The sequence below is a fragment of the Staurois parvus genome, unplaced genomic scaffold (genome assembly GCF_062004578.1).
Source record: "Staurois parvus isolate SC_StPar_1 unplaced genomic scaffold, SC_StPar_1.0 ptg000839l, whole genome shotgun sequence".
Classification (NCBI taxonomy): Eukaryota; Metazoa; Chordata; class Amphibia; order Anura; family Ranidae; genus Staurois; species Staurois parvus.
In genome coordinates, this window is record NW_028318635.1 from 788,636 (window position 1) to 808,277 (window position 19,642).

At 39.6% G+C, this 19,642-nt stretch overlaps 1 protein-coding gene across 1 annotated transcript in view; it reads right to left on the reverse strand.

Annotated features, from left to right (window-relative positions):
- The window catches only part of LOC149443669 (autism susceptibility gene 2 protein homolog), a 782,555-nt gene extending 763,460 nt beyond the window's left edge, over window positions 1-19,095 (reverse strand). The window contains exon 1 of the mRNA XM_089655377.1: window positions 18,759-19,095. Within this exon, the coding sequence (XP_089511503.1) occupies window positions 18,759-19,034 (276 nt within the window). The 5' untranslated portion in view covers window positions 19,035-19,095. The remainder of the gene's footprint in view (window positions 1-18,758) is intronic.
- Window positions 19,096-19,642: the final 547 nt, after the last annotated feature.

Sequence of the window (19,642 nt, forward strand, 5' to 3'; positions counted from 1 at the left end):
AACATTTACAGGTCTCCTTCTCCCTCTCACTCTGTGACTAGACAGCAAATGGAGCAGCAGAAGACTGATGAGGAGTGAGTCACTTTACTCTCTCCTTGCACCCTCCTTGCACTGCAGTTCACGTTCTTGGCTCCCCCACTGCTTCTTTCTCCCCTTCTCTGAGGTCTGCTGTACAAAGCCTGCTAGAGGCTGATACTAGGTCACATTCAGGTACTTACAATTCGTACATTAAAAAAAATAACTTAATTGTTTATGAATAATAACACAGCTGTAGTCATTTGTGTCTTTTGTGCCTGGAATTCCGCATTAATGTACTTATGACCTTGAGATTAATGTATATAGTGTTTTAAATGATTTATAACATTATTAAAAATAAAAAAGGTTAAGTATTAAGTAAATAAGTATTGTTTTTTAGAGGCTGTTATTTCTTGAACATCTAATTTCACATTGTCAGCTCCTTAAAGGCTACTAGCAGCTTTCAAGACAAAATGAAGGTAACAGGTGGCATAGTGTAACTGGTTTTCAACTGGCATTGTAGCTCCTTTTCTATAGCTCAGCTTTTTTTTGTAATTAGTGCACTTTTGCGTAAATTACATGATTTTTAATGGAATGTACTCATTCTGAATATTTCAAGAAGAACCATAAACATGATCTCCGATCACAATGAATGGCACTAACAGGACAGCCCCTTTGTTAACAGATGACCGTTTACTATTTTCTTTTCAAAACGCTATCATATAATGACATAGTATGGTCAAAAATATCAGGGTGTTTCGAGGAATCTCCCATTACAGACAAGTGAATTTCTACCTTTTATTTGGCAAACCGACCTGGATTTTTTTATTTTCAGTATACATTTCACAGTGATACCTCCTATAAAACTGCAGTGTTCTCCAGCAGTCTCCTCTATGGCTTCTCGCCAAGTTACACAACAAACAAATTGATGAAAAGAGAGGGACCTGCACATAGCTATGTATATAGATCTGTTAGCATATTACTAGCCACAGAGATTGGTAGGAATGGAGAATGGGTCTTTAGCACTTTTGCGGAGTTTGGCATTTTTAGGCGTTGTATGGGCAAATTAGCTTTTAAATGGCAGTGCCTGACAAGTGCTTAATTTGCAGAGAACAGATAAATGTTTATGTCATTTGGTTCATACATTCTTTTTCAAACCACTGCAGTTAACATTTACCTAACATTAAATGCATTTTGGATTTTTTGTTTATGTATCTTGCTTGTGCTGAAAAATACATGAAGTCCTGTTTCTGTGTGATAAACCATTTTTCTGGCCGCTACCATAATCTACTTCAAGGCTAGTTTTACATATATGTATTTTTTAGTGCATTTGCAGATCCACAAAAACACATAACAATCCATGTAACCATTTTATATGAGCCCCGTTCACATCTATGCAGTTTTATGCAATGGGTATTTTTTTTGAAAGGTGCAGGTGGGTTTTTTTTTACAAGTAGCAAGGTGCATTTTTGGCTTCATAGACTTCAATTGAATTGCATGAAAAACACATGTACTTGTGTTTTTGGTGAGTTTTCCTGCATGACAACAGACACCTCCTCCTAGAAACACCAACACTTGCATTAAAAACACACAAAAAAATGCAGAATGCACTAGAAAATGTGCCACAAAAATCAATCACATATGCATAGAAGTGAATCTAGACTTAAAGTAAATCTTTGAAAAACTCAGGACATTGAAAAAGTTTTGGCCAAACTGACTATTAAAACTATTGGGAGACCCCAAAATATAGAGAGCTGAAGTTTTAGGTAAATTTCAGTGTTTCCTGCAAATGTCCCACATAAAGCTTTCTACCCCAGGCCTTCCTACTAATCCTTTAATGTAATGGGTGCCTTTACTAGAAAAAGGTGGAAGGGGCAGGAACAGACTCTACTTGTACACTTGGCTGCATTTCAATCCCCCCACCGCTAACTTAAGTCCCCTTAAATTAGTAATATACTGAAAGTATATGGGCAGCACAGTGGCTAAATGGTTAGCACTTCCGCCTGGCAGTACTAGGGTCGTAGGTTCGAATCCCATCCACGGCACCACCTGCCTGGAGTTTGCATGTTCTCCCTGTGCCTGCGTGGGTTTCCCCCGGGTACTCCGGTTTCCTCCCACACTCCAAAGACATGCTGGTAGGTGAATTGGCTCCTGTCTAAATTGTCCCTAGTATGTGTATGTATGAATGTGAGTTAGGGACCTTAGATTGTACGCCCCTTGAGGGTTAGGGACGGATGTGAATGTACAATATATATGTAAAGCGCTGTGTAAATTGATGGCGCTATATAAGTACCTGAAATAAGTAAATAAATAAAGTATGGCATTATATGATAACTGCCAGCGGTAAAGCTGAACTCCAGCCTTACCTTCAGTCTTGCATTGTTGTACAGGCTCCTCTCCTGTACTGAATTTGCTTACTCTAATTTCCAGAATCATTCAGCTCCCTCCTCCACAGCCTTACTGTCCATGGTACACCCACCTGGATGGGCAGCACAGTGACTAGCACTTCCACCTGGAAGCAGTAGGGTCATAGGATTAAATCCCAACCACAGCACTACCTGCCTAGAGTCTGCATGTTCTCTCTGTGCCTGCGTGGGTTTCCTCTGAGTACTCCGGTTTCCTCCCCCACTCCAAAGACATGCGGGTAGGTTAATTGCCCCTAGTATGTGTATGTATGAATATGAGTTAGGGACCTTAGATTGTAAGCTCCTTGAGGGTTAGGGACTGATGTGAATGTGCAATATATATTTAAGGTGCTGCATAAATTGATGATGCCATATAAGTACCCGGAATAAAATAAATACATTGGATTTAAGTTCTATATACAGTGGTTCAATCATGGAGGTTCAACATCTCATGCATGTGTTTCCTAACACATGACTCCATAACTCTCATCCACTCATCCAAGCATTTTGATATTTCCATAACCCCTCTCAAGGGCCATACTGCTGCTTGCATCAAGACTGAGGGCTCTGAAAGTGATACTAAAGGTTCAGATGATTTTTCTTTTTTTTAATAACAAACATGTCATACTTACCTGTGTTGTACAATGGTTTTGCACACAGCAAAACCATTGCACAACAGCCGCCTCTGCTTCTTTATAAGACACACAGAGAGTGGCTTGGCTCCCTCCTCACTGGCTGTGATTGACAGCAGTGGGGGACAATGGCTCCCACTGCTGTGTCTGAGCCAATGAGGAGGGAGAGACCCAGGAGAACTACTGCTCTTGTGCACATCGCTGGATCATGAGCGGGCTTGGGTAAGTATAGGGGCGGACTGGGGGGGCAACTGCACACTGAAGGTTTTTTACCTTTATGCATAGAATGAATGAAGGTAAAAAGCCTTCAGCCATTACAATCACTTTAAGAGAAGTAGTGAAGAGTGCTGTGAAGTTTTACATAGCATATAGAAGCATGAAGACCCAGTTTTGCAAGATTTGCAATGAAAAAAGAATAGTTTTATTTAAACATTTCATTAGAACATTTGCGAAAGAAGGGTGGCAATAAAAGGCAAAATATAAGCAGATTAAACTTCAGCTTTAATACCTTTAAAAACAGATTTCAGTATTTGAACTGCTTTTTATTTCACATGCCTTTATTTATACCTCTCTCCACATTTAAATGCAGATCAGGCTATCTAGAAACTTGATAGTGAGAGGGACTGGGGATTAAATTATAGACCATAGTTGAATGTATGGAAACGACTTGACAATCAGACTATCTATCTCTTTCCTCCTCAATACACACATAATCCTGCATGCTTGTAACCCATAATCATGCATGTTCATGTGGACAGAAGAAGATTCAGTTGCTGAATATTAGGCTATGAAAGGAAATTTTCTAGCCTGGCTTGAACAGTTTTCCCCTGCCAGGGCATTTTACAATTAATATAATACCACTGTAACCAGGAGCTACATACAAGCTCGGTATAGCAAAACTGTGCTATCCAAGTGTGTGCTATTCAACACACATTCCCAAGTGTTTGGGTTCATGCACAAAACTGATTAGGGCTGTACACTCCCCAGATCAGTGTATTTATGTGGCAGGTATGGCCAGGTTTTTCTGATCAGCCATGAATAGGAAACCCGTGCAAATAATCGACATGTGGATACTGTCCACAGCTGTTGACATGTAAGCACAGATGGAGCGATTACCTGTGGTTAAGGACACATCCATCTCTAACCGTAGGTAATTGCTCCATCTGGGGTTACATGCAGACTATGGACAGCCATGGACAATGTCAGCCTGTCATTGGTTTGTGCAGGCTTCTTTTCCATGGCTGATCAGAAACACCTGGCCTTACTTGCCACAGAAATACATTGATCTGTCCAGTGTACAGCCCTAATCAGCTATGTGCATAAGTCCCAAATCACACAAAAAATATAACTGTCCCATGTGGTTAAAAATACATTAAGCAACTCTTGAAATGTCATGGTTTAAGAACACCTTGTACAATCTGGTAAAGATTATTTTCTGTCAGTGACCTTGTGGAAAAATGCAAATTAACTTAAGCACAGGATAGCTGACTTTCTGTGCCAACTTAAGTCAGTTTTCTGCAGCAAAATACATTAGCACCATTTAGTAAGAGCAAATCCCATTCTCTTCTTTCTGAAATAAAAACCATGCAATTCATCAGACCAGAGAATTATATTTTTGCATATTTTTTTTCTATTATTTGTCTTTAGAGATGGCAAATCCTTAGCTAGCAGTATGATTTATCCCTAAACTACTATCCTAAATCTTTCATAAAATAATAATACACATTATACATACAGTCAGTAGAGCTATATTAAAGAGTATCTAAACTGAAGAGCAAACATTTAATATACTGTAGCATACCATAGTGTACCACCATCAAAATACTTGGTTTATTTAAAACAAACAATTACATTCACAAACACAAATTAAAAGCAAAGCCTCCCAATAACTCAGTGTGGTGACCCTCTCTGCCCTGCCACATAGGTGGCAGCACTGTTATCCAATCACCAGCTTGCTCAGAACCTCACACACGCTGTCTGATTCCTTCCTGATGCATTTCGTCATTACAGAGGCTTCTTCTAGAGCAGGGGTCTCCAAACTATGGCCCTCCAGGTGTTGAGGAACTACAAGTCCCATGAGGCGTTGCAAGATTCTGACAACCACAGGCAAGACTCCCAAAGGCAGAGGCATGATGGGACTTGTAGTACTTCAACAGCCATAGTTTGGAGACCCCTGTATCTAGAGGGACCCTTTAAGGATAAACAGACTACTGTGGATATGATTTAGTACCAACTCATGGGGCCCCCGGAAATAGGGGATCATGGGGCCCGTGTCCTTGCCCAAACTCAAAAAAACCTATGAAAAAGGTACCAGGGGCATCTCATGGGGCCCCCTACTGACCCCGGGCCCTCGGGCAGTGCCCGAGTGCTCAAATGGTCAGTCCATCCCTGGTTAGTACTCAACGTCAGGGGAGTAGCCATCAACTGTAAAAATAGTTCCTATTAACAACTTTCGGGAAAGGGGTCTTCAAGAACATTACCAAAATACGTTAAAAACAGTTGCAGACTACAAATTTAAAAGGTGTAAAAATATTTCATAATATTTAAAAAAAAATCTTCCCAGTAACAATTTTTTTTGCAAAAAATATATTGCACACATCATTGGATGTAAACAAAGTATGGCATGATGTATGGATATGATAAGCTGCAATACAATATTTGGTGTTAAAAATGTCAACACTTAAAGAGGAAATCAACTAGGAAAAACATAAGGAGCAGTGCCTGGATAGAATATTTGTACAATATACTCCATTTAACTGACCATTTCCTAAAAGGGTAGCAGATTAAGAAATAGTGATGTGAACAGTAATTAAAGCACTGTGTGAATTTCGGGGCCTATACTACATAAATGCCTGTAATAAGTACATACAGTTGCAAGAAAAAGTATGTGAACCCCTTGGGATTACGTGGAGTTTTGCATGAATTGGGCATAAAATGTGCTCTGAACGTCATCTAAGTCACAACAATAGAAGAACACAGTCTGCTGAATATAATATAATACTATGTGTGGAGAAAAAAAGGCCCAGCACACCAACATCGAAACCTCATCCCCACTGTAAAACATGGCGGAGGGAGCATCATGGTTTGGGGCTGCTTTGCTGCCTCAGGGCCTGGACGGATTGTTGTCATTAATGGGAAAATGAAATCCAGAGTTTATCAAGACATTTTGCAGGAAAACATACGACCATCTGTCCGCCAACTGAAGCTCCGCAGAGGATGGGTGATGACACAGGACAATGACCCAAAGCATACACGTAATTCAACAAAACAATGGCTGCAACAGCACAGAATACGCCTTCTGGAGTGGCCCAGTCAGAGTCCTGACCTCAACCGGATTGAAATGCCGTGACATGACCTTAAGAGAGCGATTCACACCAGACATCCCAAGAATATTGCTACACTGAAACAGTTTTGTGAAGAGGAGTGGTCCAAAATTACTCCAGATCGTTGTGCAGGTCTGATCTGCAACTACAGGAAACGTTTGGTTAAGGCTATTGCTGCCAAAGGAGGGTCAACCAGTTATTAAGTCCAAAGGTTCACATACTTTTTCCTCCCTGCACTGTGAATGTTTACATGTTATGTGCAATTAAACCATGGCAACATCTAATGTTTGTGTAGTATTATGTTCAGCAGACTGTGTTCTTCTATTGTTGTGACTTAGATGACGTTCAGAGCACATGTTATGCCCAATTCATGCAAAACTCCAAGTAATCCCAAGGGGTTCACATACTTTTTCTTGCAACTGTATATTGATATGTCATGCACACATCTCTATGCAGTCAGAGATCTGATTACTCACTATGTGTTTCTCAAACTGAAAGCTCATTTGTGGGTTTCCTGGTCGGTATTTTTCCATTACAATGAGGTCTCTTTGATTGGCGTGCACTCTGTGGACATGTGCTGCATGAATCACACCACTGCTTGAACTACCATCAAGATGGGAAACCATCACCATGGCATTTCAACTATTCTTATTGAAATACAATTCAAAATATCATGCAAGAGAAAACAGTATTTCAAACATTTCTCAGAAAAATACTTTTGTGTTAGGGACATGCTTGTCTCATTATTGGGTTCTGCTTTAAAGCAACTATATAATTAGGGCTAAGTAAGCAAAATAATAAAGCCATTGTAAAACATTACTTTGAATCCTATTACTGGAGCACAACAAAAATTGTATGCAAATTAATATACTATTTCTAGTAAAAATATTCTTTAAAAATATTCAAATTTGTGTCTTGTCCACATAATTAGCAGATCAGTCATCAGAATGACAGTAGACTAAAGGAGAAAAGGGCAGCACTAAAAGCCAATCAGGCTTTGCTACGTGCACATGTGCTAACATGAAGCATGCTTTCAAGAAGAGAGCAGAGTAAGCAGAATTATTGATGTATGTGTGTGTTGGTTCTCCTTCATTGCTTAGTGAGCAGATTGCAGGCAAGGAAATGACAGTACTGTACTCCTTAAAGCAGAACTACACTGCATCTGAGCTCTGCATACCAAAAACCTTATTTCATTCATTTTTTATATTCAAAGCAAACTCATCCATCCATCCCTATCTCCATACTTTATTTTGTTGGGAAATCAGTTTGAAAAACACCCCCTTGCCTTTCTGGCTGTGGCCATGTGGGGAAAGGGCAGATGAATCATGTAGAATTTACTTCCTGGAATCCATCTGCCCTTAGCTCAGGCATGCAGACAGGAGGATGTGCTTAACTGAGAAACCCCTTCCTCCCTTCCTGAAAACCTTATTTCATTCATTTTTTATATTCAAAGCAAACTCATCCCTCCATCCATATCTCCATGCTTTATTTTGTTGGGAAATCAGTTTGAAAAGCACCCCCTTGCCTTTCTGGCTGTGGCCATCTGGGGCAAGGGCAAATGAATCATGTAGAATTTACTTCCTGGGATCCATCTGCCCTTAGCTCAGGCATGCAGATAGGAGGATGTGCTTAACTGAGAAACCCCTTCCTCCCTTCCTGAAGACTCTGGGGATATATGACATCATTTGCCTAGGCCTGGAAACCAATGAGTAACTGAAGAAATGTAAAAAAAAGTTTAAAATAAGTAATTATGTTTTTCCATCTATTTACTAATGCTAGCAGCATAAGGATTAAAAAAAAAAGTTAAGGTTTATTGAGAGAGCGAAGTTCCACTTTAACGCCAACAAGGCAAAATCACCCTTCTGGCTGTACAGGGACACAAACAAGAGGCTCTGTGGGTTTGTTCTTAAGTTGAATTTACAATATATGTAAGTTGGAACAGGTAAATGTATTTAAGTGTAACGCCAGCCAAAAAAATATTTTCAAGTTTTGCATAGCATAGGGCAGGGTTACCTAGCCATGCAGTGATGTAGGATTGCTGACAGGTCACTTGGACTGTAGGTGGCAATATGCGGTGAGTAGCAAGATAGCCAACTGGTGGTTTCTGGGACCAGCATGACGTCACGCTGCCTCCGTTCTTAAGTGTGAGTCACATGAAATTCGGAAGTTTTTAGAATGCCTGTACTAACTTTCAAAGATGTATGAATCACAAACATGGCTGGACAGCACTGTAAATTCATTTTAAAAAAATAATTACTTTTTTAGTTTTTTAGAGTATTTGTTTGCCTGTCCCACCCCCATCATTTGCCTAGGTGAATGACGTGCAAAGAGTCCTAGCATGTACTGGTGGGGAGTAGGGTTGGATAGGAGGAAACTCTTTCCTGAAGGTGAAGATCTGCTTTAATTTCATATAACTTTAGTTTGGCTTTTGTATCATTTGTGTTGTTATCATCAGGCCTTATACAGATGTAAACAAACATATGTATTTAATCAGAAAAAAGTAATTAGGGCTCAATATATCTTGCTTCAAAAATGATGATATTGATGATGATGATGATGATGATTATTATTATTATTATTATTATTATTATTATTAATAATTATTTATATTAATAATAATAACACTTGTTAGTAAACATGATATACCAATATTTACTTCCATCTTATGACATAAGATTAAACTAAAACATTTCAATAATTAGGAAAGAATTATTCAATCTTTAGATTTCCTTAAAATATAATTGTTCAATTTCTAAAGCACGCTGTTTACATGCTCCTGTGAGCTATTAGTTCTAAGTTCTAAAAATAGGCATCTATTCTCACATGGATGAGCACTTGATGTCAGTAAATTTGTGTGCACATAGTCTTTTATTTTAATAGCAGTACACTGCATGTGCACACAGGAGAGCATTGTCATTTCTTGTAATAAATTTGAATAAGCCACATTGCACTCAATATAGGCAGCGCAAAGAGCAATCGTACACCCTAAGAAAATCAGACCTGATTTGCTCTTATTGCATATTATTTTCGTACTGATTATTTTTTCTTTCTGTACTTTATACTTAACTTACTGCAGGTTCCGTTTGTTTATCTACAGAATAACTGCCAGGTAGGGAGCACAGTAACTCAAATAGTAGCAATGAATAACATAAAAACTTGGTTCTGACATCTAATACTTAATAGATGCCTTCAAATTTTAGTTGTTAGTCCTTAAGCACTGGATGGCATCATAGGTCTCTCTATGATTAAGTAATCCACTAGTAAGGCACATATCAATAATTACATAAAATCATGGACTAAAGGGAATGCATGATTAATAATGGATTCAACAGAGCTGGGCAAATAGTGTTCATTAATGGCAAAGCAGTGAATAGGCAACACTGTATGTAAACTTAGCAATGAAGATTAAATCCATGATAATTACACCACATTAAGATGCAGGAGTGTCCTATGACAATATTTATGCAGAGGTTGTACTGCTTAGAGAAGCCAGACTGATGGTTAAGACCTTTTCACAGAGTTTATGGATGTCATTCCAATTAGCACTATGGCTACAAGGAATATTTAAAGAGTTGCAGCATCTTTTCAGCACTACACTGTTTGCATAAAAAGGTATACACATGGATACAATGTATGTAAACCCTAACAATAAGTGGATTTTATTTGCTTTCTTTGGCCTGTTAAAATATAGCATTGACAGTGGTCTGTAGAAATAGGGAGAGATAGCCCGACTGATGCACATCTTGCTCGGCCCGAATGGTTAGCAGGTAAAAGCAGCCTCAGCTTGATTCATCCAAGCCATGCTCATGGCTGAATCAAGCTGAGGCTGCTTTTACCTGCTAACAAGTCAGGCTGCAGAGATGTGTGGCGGTTGGGCTATCTCTTCCTATTTCTACAGCTTGCTTTGGGCCTGGACAAACCTCTCTCCAGCCTGCACCCTCACTTGTCATTGACATCCAATTCATTGGACCTTGTTAGCCTGAGCGGGGCCACTAAGCATTTATTGTGAATCACAGTGTTCCGTTGTATCAATTTGATAAATGCAAATACAATTGTCTGTGCATTCTGCAGGGTGCCCTTCTGTATATAGAGTACAGTTAGTGACCATTGTCACCCTAAAAGTAGAAGAAAAGCCTGCAAAATATTCAAATTTAAGGACTGTTAAGCTTCAGGATATAAAATGTGTGTTCTTGGAATTCTTTAGAACACTGATCAAAAAAATTAAAGGAACACTTTTTAATCAGAGTATAGCATCAAGTCAGTTTAACTCCTGGGATATTGATCTGGCCAGTTAAATAGCAGAGGGGGTTGTTAATCAGTTTCAGCTGGTTTGGCGTTAATGAAATTAACAACAGGTGCACTAGATGGGCAACAATGAGACAGCCCCCAAAACATGAATGGTTTTACAGGTGGAGGCCACTGACATTTTTTTCCCTACTCATCTTTCCTGACTGTTTTTCACTAGTTTTGAATTTGACTAGGGTCAGTGTCACTACAGGTAGCATGAGGCAATAAAAAAGCGCACCAACCTTGCGCATTACCTCAATATAAATCTGTGATTTTATTAAAATGAGCACTGAGGAAGAAGGGACCCCCACCCCTTTGAAACACATCAGCTGAACTCTAAGAAGCTCCCCTCTTGATGTGACTCACATTGGTCTTGCGGGCTTGCACTTCAATGTTCCTTTCAGTCTTTTATATGCTAGTTATACTGCTTTGTTTGTGAGTAAATATCTCATTTTAATAAAATCACAGTTTTTTATTGAGGTAATGTGCAAGGTTGGAGCACTTTCTTTTTGTTTTCACTTTGCAGTACTGGTCGGACTTCCCAAGCCTTGTTAAGAACTGAACATCCTTTGATCCATTGGTGGACAAACTTCCTTAGTGGTCTATCCATCCACCCTTGATCTGGGTCCCTGAGCGCAGGAGGTGTTGATTCTTTTTCCACTAGCATGAGGTAATATCTGTACCCTACAGAGGTTGCACAGGCAGTCCAACTCTTCCACAATGGCACATCAATATGTGCCAATGACAGAAGATTTGCTGTATCTACCAGCACAGTCTCAAGAGCATGGAGGAGATTCCAGGAGACAGGCAGTTACTCTAGGAGAGCTAGACAGGGCTGTAGAAGGTCCTTAACCCATCAGCAGGACTGGTATCTGCTCCTTTGTCCAAGGAGGAACAGGATGGGCACTGAAAGTGCCCTACAAAATGACCTCCTGAAGGTCACTGGTATAAATGTCTCTGACCAAACAATCAGAAACAGACTTCATAAGGCCTGAAGGCCCAATGTCCTCTTGTGGGCCCTGTGCTCACTGCCCAGCACCATAGAGCTCAAAATCTCATTTACCATTGAACACCAGAAATGGCAGGTCCGCCACTGGCACCATGTGCTTTTCACAGATGAGAGCAGGTTCACCCTGAGCACATGTGACAGATGTGAAAGGGTCTGGAGAATGTTATGCTGCCTGTACCATCGTTCAGCATGACCGTTTTGGTGGTGGGTCAGTGATGGTCTGGGGAGGCATATCCATGGAGGGATGCACAGACCTCTGCAGGCTAGACAATGGCACCCTGACTGCCATTAGGTATTGGGATGAATCCTTGGACCCATTGTCAGACCCTACGCTGGTGCAGGGGGTCCTGGTGCATGACAATGCCCAGCCTCATGTGGTGAAAGTATGCAAGCATTTCCTGCAGGATGAAGGAATTAATACCACTGAACACTCGCCTGACCTAAATCCAATAGAACACCTCTGGGATATCATGTTTCGGTCCATTCGATGTCGCCAGGTTGCACCTCAGACTGTCCAGGAGCTCAGTGATGCCCTGGTCCATATCTGGGAGGAAATACCCCAGGACATCATCCGTCGTCTCATTAGGAGCATTCCCCGATGTTGTCAGGCATGCATACAAACACGTGGGGGCCATACAAACTAATTCGTACCATTTTGAGTTGCTGCAATGAAATTTCAGCGAAATGGACTAGACTGCTGAATTTTTTCACTTTGATTTTTGAGGAGTCTTTGAATTTAGTCCTCTGTAGGTTGATAATTTTCATTTCCATCAAATGATGGGGCATCCTTACGTTCCTAACACATTACCCAGTCCATATCAGTATAGATATCCAGCGTGAGATTTTTCCCCATTGAGATCGGATGTATTTTCAAAGTGTTCCTTTAATTTTTTTGAGCAGTGTATATTATTTGCTAGACCACACATATAATCCCAATAATGTTGCTGGAGGCAGAAACTGGCTTATTCATCAAGGCAGTTCAAAGTGCAAGGCTGTTGTGCAAAGTGTAGTAACCAGCAGCAGCAAATTGGATTTGAAGAATACTATAGTGACGGGAGGTGAAGGGTGATCAGTTCTGATTTATTACTGTTTTCTGCATATCATCTTTGCTTTTTCCACTGCCAAACTGTATAGGCCTGAAAGTCTAATTTTGGTTTAGCTTATACTAAAGAAATGTTATGTTGTTCATAGTTACCAAATATTTTAAGCTACAGTTACAGATAGCAAAGACATTTTTAATTCTGGAAGCAGAACCAGAACAGATTCTAACCACAAGCACTTTATTGTTTAGCTGTGCTCTCTATTTGTGTGGCAAGCTGATTCTCTGTCTGACAAAGGCTTCAGCAAGATTTACAGTGATGTTTGCATTTGTCACAGCAGCAATGCTCTCACTGCCTAGACATTTAACAGTAGACATGGGAACTGATTTACTAAGGTGTTATGTGAGTGATCACTTCAAATCTAGAATTGTGTATACAGAAATTATGAAAAAATGGAGCTCTCCTCTCACATGAACGGATGTTTAATGCAAACACAGTCTCAAGTCTTCTCACTGTAGCTCACTTTGCAGATCTATGGTTTGCAATCTGTCTGGAGGAACCTTTGATGCACAATCAGATGCCAGAAAAGCACTAAGATCTTTGTATGGTGCCTGAAAAGTGAACATAACAGTTCAGTACCATGCATACTGTACTGCAGGCAACATAATGTACCAGCTCTTACCATTTCCACACTAATCAATCCTCATAGCCCTTAAAAAACAGTGCTTCTCGGTATGAGGCACACAGGGGCATTTCCCTGCCTGACTTCCACAATTCGTGTCTGGGTTCCTGAGCAGCAAATCGATGGAGAAATGTGATTAGTCTTGTATAAGTATCACAAATGGAAAATTTCAGGAGCTCCAGTGACAGATCAGGACTGATAAGGAGTGCAGAGTGGGTGAGACAAGGCACTGGGATAAAGTTCAGGTTAACTGGAATGATCATGAAAGGCAAAAAAAGAGTTTTCAAACAAAAAATATATCAGTATGATCAGAACAGCATCCAATAACTTGCTTCTTCTTAAGGATAAACATCTGTACCACTCATTTGTTAAGAACCACTCATTAGTTGGATCGAACTTTCGAATGCGAAGTGCAATATTGTTTAGTAACCTATAAAATCAGATTTCAGCTACCTTCAGTCTAGTATAGCCGGATCAATAAAATATGGCTTCTAACTCATTCCAATAAGCTCCTGTACATTGTTCTTTGGTTATATAATAGAATTGTGAAGAACATGCATATTGACTTGTACATGAGTACTGTAAAATCTTTATACATTGGACACAAGAGCATGGTGTTTTGTGAACAATGAGCCCAGGTTGAATAAGAAATCATTGCATAGGTAATGGTTTATACCAAACTAGTCTGTGTTTTCAATCTATGCTGGATAACAGCAGTAGAATGGTGTACCATGTTAGCTATTGACAAAATGGAAGATTGGATGTAAGATGATACTATTTTTTTGCTAACTAAATAGATTGTAGTTCATGATTTGGAAACACGCTGGCCTTTTCCTGAAGATGTTCAAAAGCATGTACTACAATCTGTTTAGTTAGCCAAAAAATGGTATTACCCTAAATCTAAACTTCCATGCTAGATAATGAAATCATCAAGGTGGAGTAAAGTCAAGTACACCATACCAATCCTATACATGTTTTTATATCATTAAGTGTGCAGCTATATTCTGTATGCATGTTGTGCTTTTGTGCTATGACCAGATTTTAAGTAGCAGTGGCTTTCCAAACATCAATGCTATTCACTTTTCACATTCTATTGTATACTGATTTAATGCAGAGAGATGCTCCTGATAAATGAATGTGTTATGGGTCTAGATATGTTTACACTGATTAGTTCTATATATGTATGCAGCAAGATATTACACTGTATAAAGTCAACATATGATTTTCTGAAGAACTGGTTGAATACCAAGAATACAAATTTCACTGGCCATTATTAATTTAATTACAAGGTATAAAGATGAAATGATTTTCTATCTATTTTCATCTGTACACAGTGTATTTAATCCAGTAATTAGTAGTAAGACTAGGGATAAGGTTCAGGTACGCAGCTATCATGAGATCGAGGCAAGTCCTACAGGCTCAAGATTTGCGATCCCAGTAAATTTAAATAAAGTATTATCAACAATAATATTGGCTATTTTTGTCTTGCTGTGCATTTTGGATTTTTTTTTATTCCATTAAAGTGTAAGGAAACATTTCCACAATGTCTTTACCCTTTTTCTCCCACCCCTTGTAAATAGGTCCAGCCCCCCCACACACACCCAAAATTGTTTTACTTACTTAGATCTCACTTTGAGCCAACAACAGTGTTTTCATCCTTCCACCAACTTCTTAATCCAGTGGTTGCACCTGCACAGGCTGGCCCTATAGACTTCTATAGGGCTGGAAGACAGATCAACGTTTAACTCTGAAACCTGTGCAAGAGTGAATGCCTGGTCAAGAAGCTGGCCCACAAGCCTCAAAGTGAGTTTTAGGTAGGTATAGTGGTTGGGGGGAGCGAGATCTATTTAAGAGGATGGGAGCAAAGTTTTCTGTAACCACTTCCCGTCCGGCCCATGTACATTAATGGCCGGACAGGAGCAGTGGAGGAGCGGGTGGCCATTTATAAATGTCTTCCCGCTTCCCTGCCTGTGCGCGCTCCCTGGGAGCGCTCCGCACCGCGATCCGGTGCCTGCTGTGTCCTCCAGACACAGCGGAACACCGATCACTGTACAGGACTTCTGTGTGAGGTCCCGATCATGTGATCACTGATTGGCCAATCAGTGATCACATGAATAGTAGTAAGCAAGATGTCACTTCTGACATCATTGCTTACTACTAGTGAAATCTGTGAATGATCACAGAGGTCACATGGTACAAGGCTATTCACAACAGCCTTGCACCATGTGACAAGCTGTGACCAATCACAGCTCTCACAGTATTTCTCAATGGCTGCAAGAATGCAGCCAGAGAGAAGGAGAACTTATTGCTTTTACAGCCTTTATTGGTGTAAAAGCAATCAGTGTAAAAAAAAAAAATCTTCATCACCCCCCACAAGTAGTACAGTGTCACTATGGTGACACTGTATTGCTAGTGTGACAGTATGTTAAAAACATAAATAATAATACAAAAAACTAAAATAAAAATGATAAAAATGTCAAAACATTTTTTGAAAAATTATAATTTTTGGTTATAAAATATTTGGGTTTTTTTTTTTACTAAAAATATAGCTGAATACATTTTGGGCAAGATGTATGAAGAAAGATTATTTACTTGCAAAATTTTATATGAAAAACACTTTTTCAAAATGTTTGGACTTTTTCATTTATATAGCAAAAAAATAAAAATCCCAGTGGTGAATAAATACCACCAAAATAAAGTTTTATCTGTCTCAAAAAATGCTAAAAAAAGTCATATGGTTACAGTGTTGCATGACCGCGCAATTGTCATTCAAAGTATGATAGCACTGAAAGCTGAAAATTGGCCTGGACAGGAAGGGGGTGAAAGTGTCCGGACTTGAAGTGGTTAAAGTTTCCTTGCCCCTTAGGAGAATCAAAAATACCCAAAAGGTACAGCAGGACAAGAAGAATAGTCTACATTATTATACTGCAATAAGATATAAGATAAAAAACTCTGCAATAATAAATAAGTAAAAAATTCTGCAATAATATTTAAGATATAAAACTCTCTTTTAATACTTCTTCATGAACACCTTTATTGATTCTTTTTAAAACTAGTGTATATTATTATTATTACTATTATTATACAGGATTTATATAGCGCCAACAGTGTGCACAGAGCTTTACAAAATGAAGGTAGACATTAGGGGCAGCACAGTGGCTAAATGATTAGCACTCCCGCCTGGTAGTACTAGGGTGATTGGTTCGAATCCTAACCACAGCATTACCTGTCTGGAGTTTGCATGTTCTCCCTGTGCCTTCAGGTACTCCGGTTTCCTCCCACACTCCAAAGACATGCTGGTAGGTTAACTGGATCCTGTCTAAATTGGCCCTAGTATATGTATGAATGTAAGTTTGGGACCTTAGATTGTACGCTCCTTGAGGGTTAGGGACTGATGTGAATGCACAATATATATGTAAAGTGCTGCGTAAATTGACGGCGCTATATAAGTACCTGAAATAAATAACAGTTACAATACAATTTGGTTCATGAGGAAACAGAGGGCCCTGCTCTACTGTATAAAACCAAAGCCCTGTTCTAGGAAGAGGCAGCTCAGTAAATAAAGGAGTAAAACAAAAACTGTAACTTAGGTACTGTAAAATCTGAAAAATGCAAATATACTTTGAATTAAGCTTCAAAGTATTTCAATTGATGGTGATCTGGCCTTTGTTAGCTTCACTGTTGTGCAATGGAAGAAGTCTGTGATGTGTCCCCAAAAACCTTGATGCTCATGAAAGAAGGAAGCCTTGGCCAACACCTGTAGCCAGCTTTTCCATGATTTCATGTACTTAGCATGCTCAGGAAACAAATAGAATGTATCCTAAATACAGTTATAGCAAAACAAATCTATTGAGGCAAGTTCAGAGCCAAGAAACTTTCCTTGGTTGCACACATACGGTTGTCTGGAATCCATGTTTCAACAAGTGGATGAACATAAGTGTCCTAAACGCAGATGTTTATTTTGCTTACAAAAACAATAACAGCTGGTGGAATCAGAAGAGTGTGGTCAAAACATAATGCAAATCACATTCAATGTCAATGGCAAACAAACACAATATTTTAAGCCTGTAGCTGTACTAAGCCAGTTCCTAGAATACTTAAATGAACTGCAATTCAGAGGCAAGAAAAGTCAATGTCATCTTCATGGCACTGGTAGATGCCAAACGACGATATCATTAAACATCTTACAAAGTACTTTGCACAAATGGCTAGAATATAGTCTAATCACAGGCATAAGGAGCATATATCTTCTATTATCACCTAACCACATATCAACTGATCTTGCCATAAAATAACCTTGAAAAAATGGATAAAAATCATTCAACTCTGCTAGGACAAGCCAGACAAGCTCACAAGCAGCATTACATTACTCTGCAAGTTGGCTATATGGTATGAATCAAAATTACTAGACAAATAAAACAAATGTGAAAAGTTTGCAGACCAGTGACATTTTCTGACAGTTGATTATTGCAGCAGAGGTATTAACAGAATAGACAGAAGCCATCAAAAAGCAAACAAAGCAATATTTTCTAGCAGGTCAGCCTTTTTTTTTTTTTACAATGAAAACACTTCAATCTGCAATTGTGCTCTAATCAGCTACTAACAGAATAAGAAAGAAAGCGAAAGAAACAAACACATCTAAGGATAGAAAATATATATTTCTCTTGTTAAAGCGCTGCAGGTGTTCCAAGTCTCATACATAAAACAAGCTTTTGCCAGCAAGCAGAATAAAATCACTTTTGCACAGACAATAGCAGGACAAGCCTTTAATACAGGACGTCAGCAGGGAGGATTTGATTTTCTCATTAACCCCTCCAGCAAGAATGGGAGCGCTTGCTGTATCAGGCTGGGTAGCATAGATATTTTAACGATGGGTAAATACAGTACACAGAGATGCATGGGAATCAAGTCTCATTGAGCAGCATTATGTCTTTCCAAACAATGCGCTGGTAACACCACCACTCCCAGATGTACTGATCACAGAAAAAAAAAACACACACACACAGCATAGGAGGGGAAAAAAAGGAAAATTGGATTTGGATGTCAGCCACAACAGTTAACCAGTTAATCACAAACAGGTAGGAATTCATGCTATCCCTCCTTCACAGACACTACATTTCCACACTATGGAAATTAACCCCTTTCTTGCTGGGGGGCTGTGAGTGGGACCTGCTGACAGCTGTGACTACCACTCCATCATCATCATCACAAACCCTACAGTGAAAGCATTAAAATGCAATCTGCAGTGACAAGGGTCCAACCTCCTCTCCCCTCCCCACCTCTTCAGCACCACACTCCAAAACATTAGGACCTTAAATGAACCCCCTTACACCAAAACACACACACACACACCCTTGTGCCTTACCTCCAGTGCCTCAAAAGTCACAAAGCTGGTCATTGAAAATCCATCAATGATGTCTTCTTCAGCCGAAGAGGACTCTTTCCTTTTTCTCCTGGGGGGCTTTGGTCTGGACAAGGAAGAAACAGTCGGGTTCCCATTGTCTTCTCTTTCAGATCCAGAGGAAGAAATCAAAGAACCAGTCCTGGCAACACCTAATCCTCCTTTGGACCTCATCTCCCTATCCCTTTGGGATTTGGATCTCCTCTTCTTGCGAAACCCATTGCACCGTGGGCCATCCATTGCACCCACACTAGCAGCAGCACAGGCAGCAAGCAGCAGCAGCAGCAGCAGCAGCACAGGCAGCAGCAGAGACACCAGCAACCACCCCTCTCCCCTTCCCCACCTCCTCCCCTCCTGATTCAAAAGAAATAATAAAATAAAACCCACCACGGTCTGCAAAAATATAAAAAGAAGGGAGAAGAAACCCAAGAATTAATCATGAAGAATGAGCAAAGCACATTGCTCCTTTCCTTGTGTTTAGTGGAGATGAACACACACCAAAAAAGAAAAAAAAAACCCCTGTGAAATGTGCAGATAATCCTGAGTGTGATTCCACCACATACACACACACATACAAAAAAAATTATATGTAATGCAACAAGAAATTCCTATAAGGCTGCCAGGAAAAGTAATGGCTGATCAGACATCTCCTTTGTAGAAAAAAAGAAAATCACCAAGCAGGCAATAAATCTTAAGAGAAGAATGCTTTCATTATGATTAGAGGTTAAATCCCCCTTCCTTTAAAAAATCATGGATGTTTCCACCTGATTTATTTCCTGCAAACATTTAACTCTTTGTTACAGTAGATGTTTCTTCTTTTTTTTTTCCACAACTCCATCGCTTAGCCC